General features: G+C 37.3%; 1 protein-coding gene across 3 annotated transcripts in view; it reads right to left on the bottom strand.

Annotated features, from left to right (window-relative positions):
- Smarca1 (SWI/SNF related, matrix associated, actin dependent regulator of chromatin, subfamily a, member 1) overlaps nucleotides 1-19,697 on the bottom strand; it is a 74,961-nt gene that overhangs the window by 35,939 nt on the left and 19,325 nt on the right. For 2 of the 3 annotated variants that reach the window (XM_057759807.1, XM_057759808.1), the window contains exons 11-17: nucleotides 15,337-15,446; nucleotides 14,525-14,751; nucleotides 13,015-13,136; nucleotides 9,538-9,690; nucleotides 7,660-7,792; nucleotides 6,178-6,326; nucleotides 3,896-4,015 (exon numbers count right to left, since the gene is read on the bottom strand). In XM_057759807.1, the coding sequence (XP_057615790.1) occupies nucleotides 3,896-4,015; nucleotides 6,178-6,326; nucleotides 7,660-7,792; nucleotides 9,538-9,690; nucleotides 13,015-13,136; nucleotides 14,525-14,751; nucleotides 15,337-15,446 (1,014 nt within the window). Of the gene's footprint in view, nucleotides 1-3,895; nucleotides 4,016-6,177; nucleotides 6,327-7,659; nucleotides 7,793-9,537; nucleotides 9,691-10,541; nucleotides 10,578-13,014; nucleotides 13,137-14,524; nucleotides 14,752-15,336; nucleotides 15,447-19,697 lie in introns of all 3 variants that reach the window. The other variant, XM_057759806.1, reaches the window with a different exon arrangement.

The following is a 19,697-nucleotide window of genomic DNA, read 5'->3' as shown; positions in this document are numbered from 1 at the left end:
AAATATGCAACAGACATAGACCATCATAGAAAACCACAACCAAGCAAATCGAAAAGTCGTGGAGCCTAGTTCCAACTGATATATGTACAGCACAACTCATGCACTGAGGCTCAAGGAGCATTTCAGAAGAGGGAGAGAAAAGATTCTAAGAGCCAGAGTGATGGAGGAAGGTCATTGGTTAAATAATAAAGAAACTGCCTAAGCCCATTTGATAGGCAACCCTTAGGTGGGTGGAGTAAACAGAGAGAATGCTGGGAGAAAGAAGCCGAGTAAGGAGTTGCCATGATTCTCCCACTCCAGACAGATGCAGGTTAAGATCGTTCCTGGTAAGCCAGCTCATGGTGCTACACAGAATATTAGAAATGGGTTAGATCAATATGTAAGAGCTAGCCAATAAGAGGCTGGAACTAATGGGCCAGGCAGTGATTAAAAGAATACAGTTTCCGTGTAATTATTTCGGGGCATAAGCTAGCCATGCAGGCGGCTGGGTGCCGGGGACGCAGCCCCGCCGCTCCTATTACAACACCAGAGGAGCAGAAAGTGTGCTGTGAAATTGTGTCTCCTAGAAATGTCAAAAAAAAAAAAAAGCTCCATCAATGACGCTTCATTAACATAACTGCCTAAATCCAAGCTGGATGACGTCAATAGGCATGGCAATGCAGGCCAGGAGGAAGCTCATGTGACCTCAGCCCTACACAAAGAACTACAAGCAACTAAGGAATGCTGACAGCAGGAGAAACAGCCTTGCCCAGGCACCTGGGCTGATTATCCAACACCAAATGGTCAACCCTGAAAGCATACATACAAGTTACATTAGGTAGACTGAGCAGGTTGTATTTATATATTTAAGAAATTAATTTTAAAGAGAGCAAGGAGGAGCATATTGGGAGTAGAAAGAGGAAAAATGATGCAAATATAATCCAAAATTTTTTAAAAGTAAAAATGCAAATTAAAATAAGAAGAAGTCATTATACACCAATCAGAAAAGTGAAAATCCAATATTTCAATGCCACCAAGTACTGGAAAAGATGTGGACTGAGTTTTCATTCACTGATGGGAGAATGTGAAATGGCATAGCCACTTTGGAAGAAAGTCTGGCTGTTTTCTACAAATCTAAACTTACTTTTCTTATAGGATTCAACAAGCATATTCCCTGGTATTCCCAAAGGAATTTTTTTAAAAAATTGTTTTTAAAAAATCCTACAAACAGATGTATACAGTAGATTTATTCATAACCACCAAAACTTGGAAAGAACCAAGATGCTCCTTAGTAGCTGAATGTATAGATAAACAGCGGGGCGTTCAGAGTGTCAACTATCTCTCAGTGCTACAAAGGAAATGAGCTGTTGACCCGTGAAGAAAGACAGAGGAAACTGAAACAGATATTACTAAATGAAAGAATTTAACCTAAAAGACTTTTAACGGTATGACATTCTGAAAAATGCAAAACCATGAAAACAGCAAATAAAAAGATGAATCCTTGCAAGAAGCCTAGTGGAAAATGGCGGGGGTGGGGGGATGAGAAAAGCACAAAGGATTTATTAGGCAGTGAAAATACTTGATAGATGGTAGATATCTATGCATTTATTAAAAATCTTATAATATGCCACTCTAATAAAAAGAACTCTGTTGTAAATGATGGGTTTGGAGTGACAGTGATGTGTTACTGTATGTTTATAATTGTAACACATGTACCACTTGGGCACAGGATCGGAGAGGAAGGGTGTATGTCAGAGGCAAGGGATATAGGTTCTTCTCATTTAACTTTGTAGAGAACCTAAAATTCCTCTTAAAAATAAAGTCTTGTTTGGTTGTTTTTTTTTTCTTTTGGCTTAGTTTGGTTTGGTTTAGTTTTGGGTTTTTGAGACAGAGTCTTTCTATTACGTAGCCTTGGCTGTCCTGGAACTCACTATGTAGAACAGGCTGGCCTCACAGAGATCCATCTGCCTCTGCCTCCCAGGTTCTGGGATTAAAGGCGTGCGCCACCACACCCTGCTAAAGTCTAGTTAAAATGATGTAATTTGGAATCCTAGAATGAAGCCCCTGGAACAGCAAAAGAACATTAAGGGAAAAAAACTCTGATGGTAATTTCTTACATTTCAATAATTGAAGTAACACATATATTATTAACATTAAACTATTATTTTTGTTATTTTTCTATTCATCTAAAGTCATTTTAAAATACAAAGCTTAAAATTACTTCTTAAATTCCAGTTTAAGCATACAAAACATAAAACCTTCACTTCTTCAACACTGATATCTATGTCATATATCACAAGGCATTCTTTTTCAAAGGACTACATATAATAAAGCCCTCGTGGCAATTAACTGCTAATGTGACATTATGCTCAGTTAGTATTAACTGTGATCACAAATCTGTTTTTATCTGGATGAGATCTAAAATCATGTGGGACACTTTTGGGGATGTAGCATGTTGGTGAGATCAACCTTTGGGGATGTAGCATGTTGGTGAGATCAACCTTTGGGGCTGTAGTATGTTGGTGAGAAGACCATTGGTGGGCACCATCATTCCCTGGGATGGGATCCTGGACTATATAAAAAGGAGGAAGGGAGGCAGTAAGAAGGTTCAGTCCATAAAATCATATGCCTCCAACCCTGACAATCTGAGGCTAATACCAGGAATCCACAAGATAGAAAGAGAGAACCGACTCCCACAAGTTATCCTCTGACATACACACATACACACATGATTTTTTTTTTTTTTTTTGGTTTTTCAAGACAAGGTGTTTCTCTGTAGCTTTGGACCCTGTCCTGGAACTAGATCTTATAGACCAGGCTGGCCTTGAACTCATAGAGATCCATCTGCCTCTGCCTCCCAAGTGTTGGGATTAAAGGCATGCGCCACCATTGCTCGGCACATAATTCTTTTTTAAAATGCTAATTTAAAGGAAAAGGCTAGCTGACGAAAGCATTTATCATTGCCTTCCTCCTGACCGTGATTGCAACAGGGTCAACTGTTTCAAGCTTCTACTACCTCGCTCCACCTGCCATGATGTACTTATTGTACCTTGCACTGTAAACCAAAACAAACAACCATCCCTTCTTTAAGTTTCTTTTTGTAGACATTTTATTATTTATAAATCAGGTGTGTGTGTGTGTGTGTGTACCTACATGTAAACAGATACACAGATGACAGAGGTGACGGGTCCCCTGGGACTGGAGTTATAAGAGATTGTGGGCCTCTAGACGCAGGTGTTGGGATTCCAATCCAGGTCCTCTGGAAGAACAGTATATGCTCTTAACCCTTGAACCATCTCTCCAGTCCCATTTAAGTTGTTTCTGTCTGGGTAGTTTATAACAACGAATAGGAAACGCAACTAAGACACTCGCTGCCAGGTGCTGTTCTAATTACTTCACAAATATTAACCCATTTCCTTATGAGGGTCACTCTGCATTCTTACTCCATTCTCCCTTTGTTACATGAAAAAGCTGAGTACCCAAAGTCATTTCCTTAATAACAGAGATGAGATTTCAGCTTGAGTTTCAGGACTCAACCACGTTCCTGTCCTTACTTTCACTAACAAAGTAGTAGTACACCTTGAGCATACCAATCTAAAAGTATTCTGAAATCCAAAATGTTCCAAAATTCCAAATTTTAAGAAAAGTTTTATAATATTCCTGACTTCAAATTGGCAAATCAGTTACAGCTCTGTAAATATTCCAAAATCAAAGACTCCAAACCATGAAACTCTCCGATCCAAAATGTGGGGAAAGCATACTGAGCTGCAGTGACAACAGCAATATGACCATCGTCATATTAAAGCAAATTAGATTCATGATTAACCTTGAACTATATGAATGCCTTTGTTATCGTATAGATTTTACAAGGAAAAGTGAAAATTTGACCGTTGAATGACTGCAAGAATAAAGTTACCTTCTGTTTTTCTCTATAATCCTCTCCTTCAAACTTGTACAAACTTTGTTCAAGGTCCATTCTAAAAGTTCTTAGAGATGATTCTCCCATTTTCTGCATGCGTTCATTCATCTCTGCAGTCTGAAGTTGAATATGTTGAAATGAGAAAATTATCAGTAAATTAACTTGCAAAAAATGTGAACTTCTTATTTTTCTGCTCCTATCTACTCTGCTAAGTTACAAGGGAAAAATGCTCAACACTGGGGGCTAGCGTGATGGCTCACTCAACAGTTTAGAGCCCTTGTTACTCTCGTGGAGGACTCGAGTTCAACTCCCAGCACCACACGGTGCCTCACAACCATTCAAAACGCCAATTCAACTTTCCTCAAGAGCCTTTTCTGTCCTCCAGGGACACATGCAGGAAAACGCCCGTACATATAAAATTAAATTAAATTAAAATAATTTTAAAGACCGCAATGCTGAGAGAGGAGGGGAGAGACAACATACGGTTCTTGAGATGATGGTTAACTCTGTAATAGAGGACTTACATACAACATGCAAGGCCCTACATTCTATCTCCAGTCACACACACCACACACATACACACACACATTTACACACACAAAATAGTCCTAAAATTTTAACTTGTCTCGAGTATTTAAAAAAATTAAATGTTCCATTCCCAAATATTTTCACTCAAGGCTTCTTAAAAGGACATTTATCGCCGGGCGGTGGTGGCGCACGCCTTTAATCCCAGCACTTGGGAGGCAGAGGTAGGCGGATCTCTGTGAGTTCGAGACCAGCCTGGTCTACAAGAGCTAGTTCCAGGACAGGCTCCAAAGCCACAGAGAAACCCTGTCTCGAAAAACCAAAAAAAAAAAAAAAAAGGACATTTATCAATGAAGATGCAGCCATATTATAATTTCCATTGTGTATCTCTAATGAGAGAAATAGCTAATGCTATCATAAAGGCAAAGTTAAACCAAAACACTTTTTGCATATTGATATAAAGCACAGTAACACAAGATTGCTCTATTACCTTTAAAACAAAAGCATTTTGAGAATCAATTTGCTTTTGAGAACCAAATGAAAAATTCAATAGTTTTTTATTCCCAAAGGTTCATGAGCTGCAAGTTTGGTCCCCATTGTAGTGCTATTGAATTGGTGGAATGTCAAAAGATGTTGACTATATGTTTAAGAGAGATTAGGGGTTTTCCCTCCGGAGTAACTGAGATCTCAGAGGCCTGCTTTCTTGTTCTTGTGAGACTAGATTGTCATGACAGTGGGTTGCTATGAAATCAGGCCAGGTTCTTCTGCACACACACTCCCACCATGTAATGCTATCCTCCATAAGGCCCTTACTGGAAGACAAAACTAGCACCAGGCTCTTGCACTTTCAAAAATCTCTTATCCCTATAGTCGGCATCAGGTATTATGTTATAGGAAGACCAAAGGAACTGAGACAATGCCGAACATGTTTTAAAAGGACCATCGATATGCAATCTACAAAATCTACACAATGATTAAGTGAAAAGGCAAACAACCCAGTTTTATTACCAAGTAAATTATGGGGGAAATACACAAACAGAGGATGAGTATACGGACAACATAACGATCAATTGCAATGTACAGACTTTACTTTTTAAAAACAAAAAGGAAAATATTTCTTTAAGTACAACAAACTAGCTATGTAACACTTAAAAGTTTGAGTAGTTACTGGATATTAAATAACCGATGTTATTAAAAATGTGATTCTGGTGAGGCAAAGCTGTTATGTTTTGTTTTGTTTTTCTTTTAGTGTAATCGGTGATAAACACATGGAACTCATTACACCATTTTATCTACCTTTTCTTATGCTTGAAATTAGCCATCATTTGCAGTGGAAAGGGCACACAAGACACACAATTGCAATACTGTAAAATCGCTTAGGGTGATTTGACAAAGAATGATTTAACGTTTCACACAATGTTTACAAAAGACTTTCCAATAGTGCACCGTATCTTAATACAGTGCAAACAAAAAAATCACAAAATGCAGTCTTTCCATGTGCAATTACATGCAAAATGGAGTGTTTGAGTACAACGTTTTCAAGAAGGCATAAATCGTTTAATTTTAAATGATGTGCCTAGTGTCACTGAGCTAAGAAAAGTAAAGCCCTACCCTATGCCTGCAAACACAATTCTACAAGTTCTTAGGAAGAACCTGGTCTGAAACATGCAGGTCAGCAGAAATGCAACATGTATGTGGAAATATGTGGATTGTAAATAACCCACCTTGAAAATACAATGCTATTTTGAACTAACCTTCTTTTCCCCTCTCTCCAGAATGGTTGTAATATCTTCATCTGTCAGCTCACTTTCTTTACAGGAAAAAACATGGGTGGCTCCATGGCGGATCATTTGCAACATTTCCTCTTTTGCCAGCTTGTTAGATTGTTGGTCGATGAGTCTTCCTGATAGCAGATAAAATTTAGAAACATATTCAATTCTGTGTCAAAGAAAGTACAGTATAATGGTTCTGATCAGACACAACTGAATTAAATCATACATAAAGCAGCTTTATGAGAAACGTTTGTAGCTCGAATTCTAATTGGTCTTCTTAATAAAAAACTTGAGTCAGATATTAGGAGGTGAAAGCTGAAAGATCAGAGAAATAGAGCAGCCAGCCGCGAGTTCTTACCTCTACGAAGTCCTCAGCCCGAATGGGGTATCCTGTCAGTAGGACTCCTCAGATGAATGCCTTCTCCACGAAACCTCAGGCTGAATTCTGAGCTCCTGTCTGCTCCTACTTTATATTCTTCCTCCACCCAGCCATATCCCTTCCTGTCTCCACCTCCCTAGTGATTGGATTAAAGGCATGTAATTCCCAAGAACTTGCATTAAAGGTGTGAGCCACCACCTCCTGGCTCTGTTTCTCTTTTAAACTGCCTCAATCTAGTATAGTCCAGGGTGGCCTTGAACTCGCAGAGGCTTCTGCCTCCAGAGTGCTGGAATTAAAGGTATGTGCCACCACTGTGTGGCCTCTATGGCTAACTTGTGGCTCGCTCTTCACTCCGATCTTCAGGCAAACTTTATTTGTCAGATCACAAACAAAATATCACCACAAACATTGGTGAGTTTAGTGTTATTTATTTAATAAACAACTACCAGTTTTTCTATTGCATTTTCTAGTTCACTATTTCAGTTAAAAATCCAAGTCAGAAATACTTTTTTTGTGTTCCAATCTTGTTTTCCAGATAACGTCTCCTATGGAAAAGATTCTCTAGTGTGTATTTGTTAAAAATTTCCAGAAGCCAATATTTATCTGTTAAATAGCATAAGGTACTGCAAAAGTCATGTCATTGGCATTCAACTATAACCTAGTGATCTTATGTCATATACTGAAAGCGTAAGCTTAAATTTGAAAGATTACAACAGGCCTGGAGGCATGGCTCAGCCGTTAAAGGCTAGGCTCACAACCAAAAACATAAGAAAGATTACAAACGTATTTTCAAAGATTATTTACATACAGGTAACATTATACAGATTGAGAAGTTTATATTTGAAAATATACATTTACAAATATGAATACAATAAGAATCAACTTTTAAAAAGGCCATTGATTTGAAAGAGCAAGGAAGGGTATGCATATAGGGGGTTTGGAGGGAGAAAAGGGAAGGAAGAAATGATGAAAATGCATTAAGCTAAAAATCAAAGGGAAAAAATATTATTGAAAAGTAAACTCCTCTGAAGGAAATTAAAAGTGTTTTGCTCCTCCCCAAATTAATGAAGTCCACATAGAAATACCTTGCTGTATAACAATTGAATCAAGTCTCAGTTTAATCTCAGCTCTCTCTACAATCCTCTCTTCCACTGTGTTGTCAGTAATGAGACGGAAGACTCGTACCGGCTTCTTCTGACCGATGCGATGTGCTCGATCCTAGCAGAAAGAGTCCCACTGTAAGATGCTGGAGACTGCAGACAAGACTTAGGCATATAGCTACAATGCCATAAATATCCAAAAATAAAACTCAGACTTCAATCTCTCTCTATGCCTGTCACTTCTGAAAAGTGGATGATGAATGTTAAAAATGTCCAAAGACTTCTGGGAACAAAGAAATCTCAAATTGTGCTATGCTACTACTGGGAATCTTCTAGCATTTCATAAGGCAAATCCCCTTTAAGATGAGGACAAAAAGTTACTAAGTAACTTTCACTAAATGTGACCATCTCTAGGACAAACAAGATGTTTTTGCAGTCAGGAACAAAGTAGTTAGCGAGGGCTGCTACATTGACAAAGTCTGCTTTATCTCACATCCATCAAGCGGTTCTTTCTGCTTACCAAGGCAATTCTGGGATACATAGTAAAGACTCATAAATATTAATGAGATCTTCATAATTTTACTATACTAGAATTGCTCCAGTGGTTTATAATTAGCAAAGGGGGCAGGTGGCAAATTCTGGCAAAATATAAGCATGTGGGGCGGGTGTGTTTGAAATGCAGAAACTAACAGAATGAAGGGGAACAGAGAGGAGGTGGGGAGAAACAAAGAAACGAGGTAGCAGACAATCCTTGTAGTAAATACAAAAACACTACAGTCTGATAGCCAGTTTTTAAATGAAGCACATCCAAAGATCATTCAATGCTCTACAAATATCTAAAAATTTAAACAGTCCCTGAATGACCAGGCTATGATAAATGGTAAGAGAAACAGCTTCGTGGGTTGGGGGTGTGGATGTGTGTGTGCACACGCACAAAATTATTTGCAGGGATAGAAAGATGGTTTAGTGGGGAAAGTGCTTACTGCTCAAGCAGAAGGACCTGAGTTTGAGTCTCTAGCAGCCACATAAAAGCCAGGTATGGGGGTGCACACTGGCAACTCTAGAACTGGGAGGCTGAGACAAATGGATTCAGGGTAGAGGGCAAGGCGGGCACACTGGCCAACCTTGCAAGTCAAAGTGGCAAGCTCCAGGCTCAGTAAGAGAACCCGTCTCAAAAAAAGACAGAGAAGCAATTGAGGAAGACATCCTCATGTCATCTCTAAGCTTCCAGGTATGCCCTCTCAGGAGTGCACATGCGCACAAATGAATACAGGCACACAAGCTTTCCAGTGAAGTCCTCAAACAGCACATTTTCCTTTTTCACATTTTTTACCTTCTCTTCCCAATTATTTTATCACAGGAGTGAAAATCTGACCTTTTCTAGTTTTAGTACTAAAGATTTCTTTAACAGGGTGTAACCAGGCAGCTCCAGCTGTCCTGGAAGTCACTATGTAGACCAGGTTCACCTCAAACCCAGAGTGCTGAGATTAAAGGCACACACCACCACACCTAGCCTAAAGACTGTAATGTATATTTGTTACAAAAAATAATGAGATTTCTTGTTAATCCTTCTTATTAAAACAAACTAAGGAAGCCTCCTCAATACTCAAGAATAGGAAAAAGCTGATATCTCTATTCTATGATAAAAGCAAAAATATAGGCATTTAAATATTGCACTTATATTTGAGATATATATGCTGGTTTTCATCTATTTTGTTTTTGCAACTAAATGAGCAACTTTAATTCTAACTTCTATGAAATCCCTCCAAAATTGTACACTTTAATCATTCATTAACTTTGTGCTATATAAACAATAGTATTCTGAGCTTCAGTAATTTCCTGGTATTGTTAAACATTACTAACCATAGCTTGTAGATCAACCTGTGGATTCCAGTCTGAATCATATAGGATAACCACATCAGCACTTGCCAAGTTAATTCCAAGACCTCCAGCCCTTGTACTCAGCATAAAGATGAATTTGCTGCTATTAGGAGCATTGAAGGCCTCTATCGCTCCCTTTTTTAATTAACACAGGAATATAAAAAGAGAAAAATGGATTACATTCCAAATCTTAAGAAACAGAAAATACTTGTATACTTTATATGTAATATTCTCCATAACCTAATGCTTTATAATATTCTTCAAAGCTACACTGTGTAAGCAGCTGGAGAAAAGAGGTTTTTATAAAAGAGAGACAAACAGAGAGCAATCATACAAACAAGTTTAACTAATCAAATAATAATTCATTTGCATTCTTTGAAAATAATAGTAAAAGTGTTCTAATTGATTAACAAGTGAAATATAACTTTGAGTAAAACGATAGAAACATCAATATCATTCCAAGGCCTGATAAACAAGGTGTGGGTACGGTCAATCAAGAGAGAGAAAAGTTGAGAAATGCAAAGGACAGTAAGATGATCAATATCACTACTATGACAAAGGGAAAACTGGTAAATAATCAGAAAAATCAGAATAACATGTTCAGGGATTTTTAGTAAAGAAACCTAGAAATTAATATATTGTTAACATGGTCTATACAAAGATCTGATAGAAATTAGTTAGGAAAATGCTGACCAGTAGAAAAAGGAACCTGAAAAGTGAACAACTTCAATTTACAGAATAAATACATATATGTGTATATATATATATATATATACATATATATAAAGCAAGAAGAATGTTCATCTCTCACTAGTAATAAAATAGATGCAAACAAATAATATAATGACATTTTTAAGGATAAAAAATGATAATACTCAATGTTGATGAGGGAGCAGAGGGATATTGCTTCTGGGGGTGTAAATTGGAACAATCTTTCTGGAAAGCAATTTGGCAACATGCATCAAGAGCCTTAATAATGGTCATACCCTTTGACCCAGTAATTCCACTTCCAGGAACTTATCCTAAGGAAATAATGAGAGATGTGCACAAGATTTATGTAGAAGGACTTTCACTGTAGCATTATTTACCACAGTGAAAACTTGGAAACAACCTAAACCATTAACAACAAGAGGACACATTACATAGAGTACTACATCATTAAGGTTAAATATTTTCCTAAAACTATTTATAATGATTATTTATACTAACAAAGCGCAATATAATCCTGATTAAAAGTACCAGAATACTGATATATATAATATATATTATATATATACTATATATATGTATGTATTATGTAGTATGGTATCAATTTCTTACACATTATTTTCCATAAAGATTTCCCAGAGAAAACTGATTTTGCAAATCTCCCTCAGTACTCATATATTACTTATATAGTCACAAAATGCACATATATGTTAATTCAATAATGGTCTAAGCTCGAGGCAGATAAGGTGACTAGCATTACCACAGTCAGTAGAGCATGAAACCGTAGAGTGTAGAATACAATAAGATTAGTGATAAACACCGTGGTGTAGAGGAAATAGCAAAAACCTGGGAGTAAAGCATAACTCAGCCATGTATATATATCTGAGATATGAGCCTTTACCGTCTCTGACACAATTTTGTGTGGCAAAAATCCTATCAGCACCTTATCCAGACTACTGGGATCATTTGGAACTTTAAGGTGCCTGGCTTATAGTAGCTGCTTGATAAATGTTAACCCCTTTCCCTATAAAAGTGAGGCCAATTAAGTCAGAGGATGACCAGGGGCCTAAATAGCTTATTTATCCATAGGGAAAGAGTGAATGCCAGAACTATTAGGGGGGATCACTATTGCTGATACACAGAGTAAAGAATCAAATGTATTAGGAAAAGACTTGAAATTATTATATAAACAGGACCTCTCCCAGGGAAAAGAAAGAATGGCTCTGACCTCTATGTATCATATTTGATGCATGTAATTAAAAATCTTTGAATGGAAAACAATATTTGGAGAGAAGAAGAAGGAGAGGAAGAATTATTTCTATATCACTAGGTAATGAGCAGGGAGATAGGTCAGAAGTGACACAGCTGGCATTTTGAGGTGAGATAATGCCTACTAAATTCTGTCTGGTGTCTTCTCCATTCTAGCAAGAAGAGTCGATCATCTTGAACAGTACTAGAGGTGCTATGCTTAATGAATAGGTTCTCAGGACTCAGCCAACAAAAGCTTCAAGTCACTGTCTTAGAAGACTTCAAACTATAAGGTGGGAAATAATTGAAGCATTTAAACATTTTTTATGTGTAAAAGTTATGGCAACTGTTTCAATAGGTAGCCAAAGACCCTTAACAAAGAGATCTTTGAACTGTTGGCAACACTATACTATGTGATACCCAGGCTTCAATAAGGGCATGAATAAGAGACAGAAAACTGTTTCAATGGAAGGAGAAGAACACGGGCTGAGATTCCCACAGCCTAAGAAGATGCCCTGAACATATACAAAGACCTGTGGCACACAATATATAGTGCTACTGTGTATTTTTAAACTGTTTGTTTGCACCTATTATATCCACCAGTCTTCACAATGTCACCAGGAAGAAGCATTTAGTATTAATTTTATCGATATTAAAGATATTGAGGCTTGCAGAATTAAATGATCTCTATACACGAGAAAGTGGTGGAGTTAATACTAAAAGTCAGGCCTTCAAACTAAGTTCTGTGTAGTTTCTACTGTACCATAAAATTTTGTTCTTTTGCCCAGAGCATGAGTATTGACTTAAGAAGAAACCAAAGACAGAGACCTAAAGGATTACATAAAAGAGAGAAAGAATTAGCAAAGCTGTCAACAAAGTGAAATAATGAGTTTAAAATGCCTTTGACCCATGACATTTGTGATGGATAATAATAATAAAGACTTACAAGAATTTCCAAATCTGAAGAAGATATTTGGTAAGTGTACTTACTCATGCTCACAAACCAACATTTTTGTGTCCTAAAATCCCAAACTCATAAGTACCTGCAACTACTTTGTCATAAATTCATTTTTACAAAAGCCCACCACAGTCGAGACTGCTTCTTAAGTCAATGTTAAAGTTAGTTAATCATAAATCAGCAAAATATCCACCATTAAACTCCATAAATGCCAAGGGTCTACAGCAGGAAACAAATCAAGAAAATAACACATCAGAAGTCGGAGGGTAAGTTGAGAGACAGGAATCAATGGGCAGTGGCTAAAAGAGATGAGGATGGAATCAGGCAGTGTTCTTAGAAAAGAACATCCTTGAAGATCTTGGGATGATTTGGGGGGAAAATGGTAGAATGGAAGATAAATACGGAAGAAATACCGTGATGGCAGTGAGAAATTCAATACCACCTAGAAGTAGACCAGACTAATGTTTAAAACAAATAGGTAAAGAAAATTATTCTATAACTAAGTTCTGATCTTTTAAAACCTTGCTTTATTTTCTTGTTCTCACCTCTCTTTCTTCATGTGGGGTTTGTCCATCTAGTCGACAATATTCATAGCCACGCCACATACAATAATCCTCCAAAATGTCTAGCAGGCGAGTCATCTGGCTGAAAATGAGAACTCTTGACCCTAAAAGATTTCACCAGAAAACAATTACATGACTAGTGTAAAGTATGAAAATGCCATAATGAAACACATCATCTTTGTGCAATTAATATATGCTAGCAATTTTAGCTAGCTTGAAAGCCAGAAACAAAATAAAGCATCATAAACAATCTAAATAATATGACACATGAACACACAATCACACAAAAAAAGACAAAGAATGTTATGCAAAAATTATGTGCTTGTTGAACTACAAGGTTTTCAGTAGGTCTTCAAAAATCTTATCACAGATTCTGCCTAGTCCTTAGGACTAGGATCTTCAATGGTCCACTTAATCTCCCACTGAACTACTACTGCAACTGTCTTCCACCTTGTCTCCTGCTTTTACTCTCTCATTCCCAGTAGAATTCCCACAAAGTGCTTCCAACATTATCTTCCTGACATACAATTCTTCTCATGTTACTTCCTGCCACTAAGTCTTCTCTAACTCCTCTGCATCCAAAATAGAAGTCTGAACACTTTTTGAAGTATGGTTTTAAAGACGTTCCATGCTCTGGCACCATCTATCCTTACCAAATTCACCAAATGCCATTCTACCTCACATGCCATAAACTCCTCTGCTGTGTTCCCTTTCTTACCTGTTGCATTGCCGTAGAAAAGCATTCCCCTCCCATTACCAAGAGCTCACTCCTACCCACATTCCCCAGCCTTCACTTCAAACGTCATCACTGGGAAGACAATCCCAAGCCTCAGTTTCTCAACAGCACAAGGAAGTACTTTGTACAATGAATTGCAGCTCCTCTTCCTCACTACACTGCCAGCTTCTCCAAGGCAAAGTCATTGTCATCTTCATCTTTGCATTCCTAGCCTGTGTGACAATTCCTGACAAACAGTAAGTACTCCACAATGACTACTAACCAAACAGGTGGGTGAATGCAAAACATTTTATTCATACACTGATGGAGGAAGGTCATTGGTTAAATAATAAAGAAACTGCTTGGCCCTCGTAGGATAGAACATAGGTGGGTGGAGTAAACAGAACAGAATGCTGGGAGGAAGAGGAAGTGAGCTCAGATGCAGGGCAGCTCCTCTCAGAGCCAGACGCAATGAAGCTCCGACCCAGGATGGACATAGGCTAGAATCTTCCCGGTAAGTGCACCTTGGGGTGCTACACAGATTATTAGAAATTGGGCTAAATTAATACGTGAGAATTAGCCTAGAAGAGGCTAGATATAATGGGCCAAGCAGTGTTTAAAAGAATACAATTTGTGTGTTGTTATTCCGGGGCATAAGCTAGCCAGGTGGCCGGGAGCTGGGTGGCAGGAACGCAGCCCACAACTCCCTACAACAATACACAAACCATTATTGGGAATTTATCCCACACTAAGCTAGTTGAAAAATCCCTCACTCACCCTGTTCTTTAATTCTCGCCAATAGCTTATCCAGAGCTACCATTTTACCACTATTGCTGACAATGTGCTCATCTGTCGTATAAGGTGGGCCAGGCTCTGCCCCATCAAATAGATAAGGATGATTGCAACACTTTCGGAGCTGCATCAGAATATTCAAGAGTCGCATCTTGTCCATCTTGCCAGAAGAATTTAAAATATCGATATCTTTCATCAGAATTTTTGTATACCTAAAATGTTAAACTAGAATTAATCAATTTTAATAACACTTAATGCCATAAATAAATCTTCCACTAGGAATATAGTAGATAGAAGCAGGCATGGTTTGAGGGCTGGAGGTATCGTTCAATGGTACAATGCACGTCTAACATGCACAGTGCCCCAGGTTCAATGCCAAAAGATAAAAAAAAAGGGTTTTGATTTGAAAGAAAATATGACCCAAAAAAACAAGAAGTTGATTTGAACATTTTGTTTTGTATCTTACTTATGTTGCTTATGATCCTATGTCCATATACTATACCCATTATTAGACATTATCAACTACCAGCAACTATATCTGACAATTATCCATTTACTAAAACATTTCCTGAAAGTTTACAGTGAACTTTGACTTGTTTGAGCTATATTCATGTTGGAGCTATAAACAATCTCAACTTCCATTTTAAATAAACACAATGGTTTTCAAACAGAATATTTAAATGGCACAACTTGCCATTTAAATACAAAACATAATCGTCATGCTGAACAACCAGCAAAAGTGATTTTTAATAAATTCTTATATATAAATAAATGTTAGTGAATATAAAATATCTCACCATTCCCGTTGCATTTTACTCAGTCCCAAGTAAATCTTTATTTCCTTTTTAGGAGGCAGACTCTTCTCTACATCAGTTTTTATACGGCGTAACAGAAATGGTTTTAAAACCTAAAAAGCAATGATTACTATAAAAACACATAAAGCATTTACAATTTCAAATTGTGTATTTCATTAATGTTATTCAACTGTTAAAATTTTCATCCTGATACGTACTCTAACAAACGCCAACAATAACAAAAAACAACAGTTGCCTAACTTCTCAGTAAATAACAACCAAAAACTGACTCCTTAGAAAATGGAAATGGCGCACACCTTTAATCCCAGCACTAAGAAGGCAGAAGCAGGCAGATGTCTGTGAGCTCAAGGTCAGCCTGGTCTACAGAGTAAGTTCCAGGACAGCCAAGGTTGTTAAACAGAGAAACCCTGTCTTGAAAGAAAAAAGTCAGAATGGAGGCTGGGGCGGAAAAAAAACAAGAGTGAATGTCCAGCAGCACTCAGTCATAAGACTCTAGGTTCAGTTCCCAGACCCTCTAAACAAGAGAGAGGAGAATTAAATGCTGCTGGCGTGACAGGAGAAATGAAACTAAAAGTAAAGACAAGGCCATTGTCTACAGAATAATCAATGAATTCTTGTTTTAAATACTGCTTTTAATACAAGATTTTTTAACCTAGGGAAAATAGGAAATGAGAGTTTCAGTTTAAGTTCCCGCCAAATAAAATTTAAATTTGTGTCATTTAAAATAATTATATAAATGAATAAAAAGAAAAGAATTAAATTTTTTAAAGACATGAATGAATAGATATAAAAGGTAATTAGTGTATACAGGAAACACAGATTTTTGTCACAAGAAAATAATGGTGTTCCAGTTCATGGAGTACCTGCCAACAACGTTGTCACATACTGCACCATGATCTTTCCAGGTAGTAGTTAAATCCTTAGAATAAATCGTTGAAGGGTTCTTTTCTCAATTTTTTCAGATTTATTTATCTTATTTTAATATGTGTGTTTTGTCTACATGTATAGTATTGCAACATATGTGTGCCTGGTGCCCATGGAGGCCAGAATGGGGATTCATATCCCCTGGAAATGAAGCTATGCACAGTTGTTAGATACCATGTAGGGAACTGAATCAAGTCTTCTTTACCTAAGAACCAAAAGTGTTCTTAACTGCTGAGCTATCTCTCATATGATTATTTCTTTTTTATTGGTTTTTGTTTGTTTGTTCTAGTTTGGTTTTGACTTTTGGGGTTTTCAACAGGGTTCCTCTGTCATGGGACTCACTCTGTATACCAGGCTAGCCTCTAACTAAGAGATCCTCCTGCCTCTGTCCCCCGAGTGCTGAGATTAAAGGTGTGTGCCATCACCACCTGGCTGAATATGATTATTTAAAGTTCAGTAAGTTCACCAGTCACTATTCTAAGAAGTAGAAGCAGAATTAAATACTCAGACAATAATTTTTTCAATTTTATTTCTTCGCTCATCTAAAAATATTTCAGCATGTATATTTATGGTATAAATATAAGTATTATGCATTTAAAATAATAATAATACCTATTTCCAAAGGTGCTATAGAAATTTGTGGTTGTTCATGTATAGAGATTATTTGTGGTGGACATGCAATAAACTTCAGTCATTATTATTAGATATCTATAAGAGATAACAAGACTGCTGGTTTCCGGCTTGAGCATCTTAAACTTATCTAAAAGTTTATTAAGCATTTAAGCTATCTGTAAGACCTTGAGGCAAAAAAGAAAACCTCAGAATACAGTAGAAAGTTAAAGGTCAGTAGTTCTCAGTTGTCCTACTGGAAACAGAGTCCAAAATTCTTAGAAAATTCTCAAAATAACAAGTTATATAGAATTCTATATATAATATGATGTCATATATATATGATAACTTTAATTTATAAATCCCACACAGAAATATGGTAAAATAATAATAATAATAATAACAAAATAGAACAAACATTATAATACAGCAATATAAGTTATATAAATATATTCTCTTTCAACAGAAGGAAGTATTTTGTATTAAGCATAATGATACTCACTTCCAAGACTGGTATGGAAACTAGTGGTAGTTCACGCACAGAAATTAATTATTGTCTTTATTCCTATATTTTCTATATTTTTAGACTATGATTGATTTTGGGTAACTGAAATGATAGAAGTCAAAATGATAGACAAAGAAAAGGTATTATATAGATTTTACAAGATAGTTATGAGAAGTAAATTGGTATATCCTGAATTTGGCAACTGAAATTTCACTGAAAACTATGTAAAATGGGTTACACTCATATGGAATGGAGAAATATCAATGATCAGTGGGTTTATGAGTAAGTTTAGGAAGTTAGGCACTGAAGATGTAGAAGTAAACTACTCTTTCAAGAAGGTTAGCTGTCAAGAAAGGAAAATCAAAGCTAAGTACCCGAAGATGAGGGGCATTGATGGATGGATGGATGGATGGATGGATGGATGGATGGATGGATGGATGGATAGGGCAAAAAGTGCATGTGTTCACAGATAAACACTGGAGAAGCCAGGAAAGTTAAAGTCACAGGCATCCTTCAAAGGAAAGAGATGTTTAAGCTATCCTTCTAGAATGCTGGGAATGGATGTAGTTTACAATCTGGTAATCCTTTGCAGCCTGAGGAGCCAGACTCTGCCCATATCTTCCAGAATTTATGCTTTACTTATCCCAGACTTTTTCCCCCTAAAACCTTGAACATTACTTCTAGGCCATAAAACTCATTCTTGTAAGAGATATCATTTGTACATTATAACAGCCTAAGTGACTTCTGTGTTATCTCAGAGCCAGACCAAATCCTGACTCCCACGGGGATTATGTTTACATCAGTCATTCTCCCTAGATGCTTATCCTAAAGCATAGTTTCTAAGTTAACAAGAACCCATCTTACAGGCAAGGCCATATGGATTTTGCAAAAAGCCCAATGTAAACATGTCTTAAGTGTTGCTGTACTCATGGGGCTGAGTTAATTGCTATAGAAAAAAACTTTCCAAAAATTGTGTTATGCTTAAATATGGCAAAAATAAACAAGAAGTCTTGGCTTAGCACCAATAAGGCTGAACCAAGTTTCATTTTTCCCTTGCCTAGATAGTTTTTCCTGACAGCTGTAAATTCTACAGTGACCTCCCACAGATGAACAGATGACAGACAGACGGACGGACGGACGGATGGATGGATGGATGGATGGATGGATGGATGGGCAGATGGATGGATGGATAGATAGATAGATGCTAGGTAGGGAGAGAGAGAGATTATAGATGACTTTCTCTCCTCTCCTCCTCTCTCTCTCTCTCTCTCTCTCTCTCTCTCTCTCTCTCTCTCTCTGTGTGTGTGTGTGTGTGTGTGTGTGTGTGTGTGTGTGTGTGTGTGTATTAGGTCAGATAGATATGGGTTTGGAAAATCAGAGCCCTTGCACAAAGGGCTGTTATCCATTTGCTATCTTTTATAACTCAGAAACATCTTCTCCAGGACCACAAGATACCTACCTGCACATGTTTATGTATTAAGGGAAAGGAGACAATACAGATGGATAAGTAAAAAATTTAATCAGTTATAAGAATAAACCATGGGGTAAAGTCCATAAGGAAAAGAAGAAATGATGATATCCAGAGTTCACATGGAAGAATTTGCCATTGAGCAGAGAAAAGATAATACTTCCATTCAGGCAGCTGATTTACCAGAATGTACAGAGTTTTGGAAGACAGACCTATATTAATGAATTCCTACCTAATGACTTCCACTTTGTCATTCAGAAGAGAACAGTGCTACCTACTGAGAGATATAGAGGGCAAGTGACACCTGAGATAGAAGACTCGAGGTTGGAGGGCAAGAGACATCTGAGATGGAAGTGTTGAGGTTGGGGAGATCAGAATCATTTGTTAGAAGAAAAGGGAAAGAAGGCTGTAGAAGGCCATGTTGAGGGGGTCAGTATCATGAATTTCCAGCTTATCTTAGAGAACATGAAATTATAATAGTTCCCACCTGTAGAGTTGTAGAATTGTCTTTATCAGTACTGAGCAGTTTCAGTACAACAAAAATGCTCACTATGCTCACACAGGACAACAGCAAAACTGAAACCCAGAAGACAGAGAGCATTACTTTACTCCAGTTTGGAGTTGTCAGGGCAAGTGTAGCAGAGGAATAGGGATGCAAAAGGGCTTGACAGTACTAGCAAAAGAGTGATCCAAATGATAGAAAATGGTTTTTCAGATTGATACACTGGAGTAGAGATCTGGGGACTGGAGGTCTCTGTCTTATTACAGAAGAAATAGGATGAGTAACACAGGGATCTAACTGTTTATCAAAGATTGGAAAATGTTGACCAATAAATA

The sequence above is a fragment of the Chionomys nivalis genome, chromosome X, assembly GCF_950005125.1.
Source record: "Chionomys nivalis chromosome X, mChiNiv1.1, whole genome shotgun sequence".
Lineage (NCBI taxonomy): Eukaryota > Metazoa > Chordata > Mammalia > Rodentia > Cricetidae > Chionomys > Chionomys nivalis.
The sequence above is the reverse complement of the archived record's forward strand: the minus strand, read 5'-3'. Positions and strand labels throughout refer to the sequence as shown.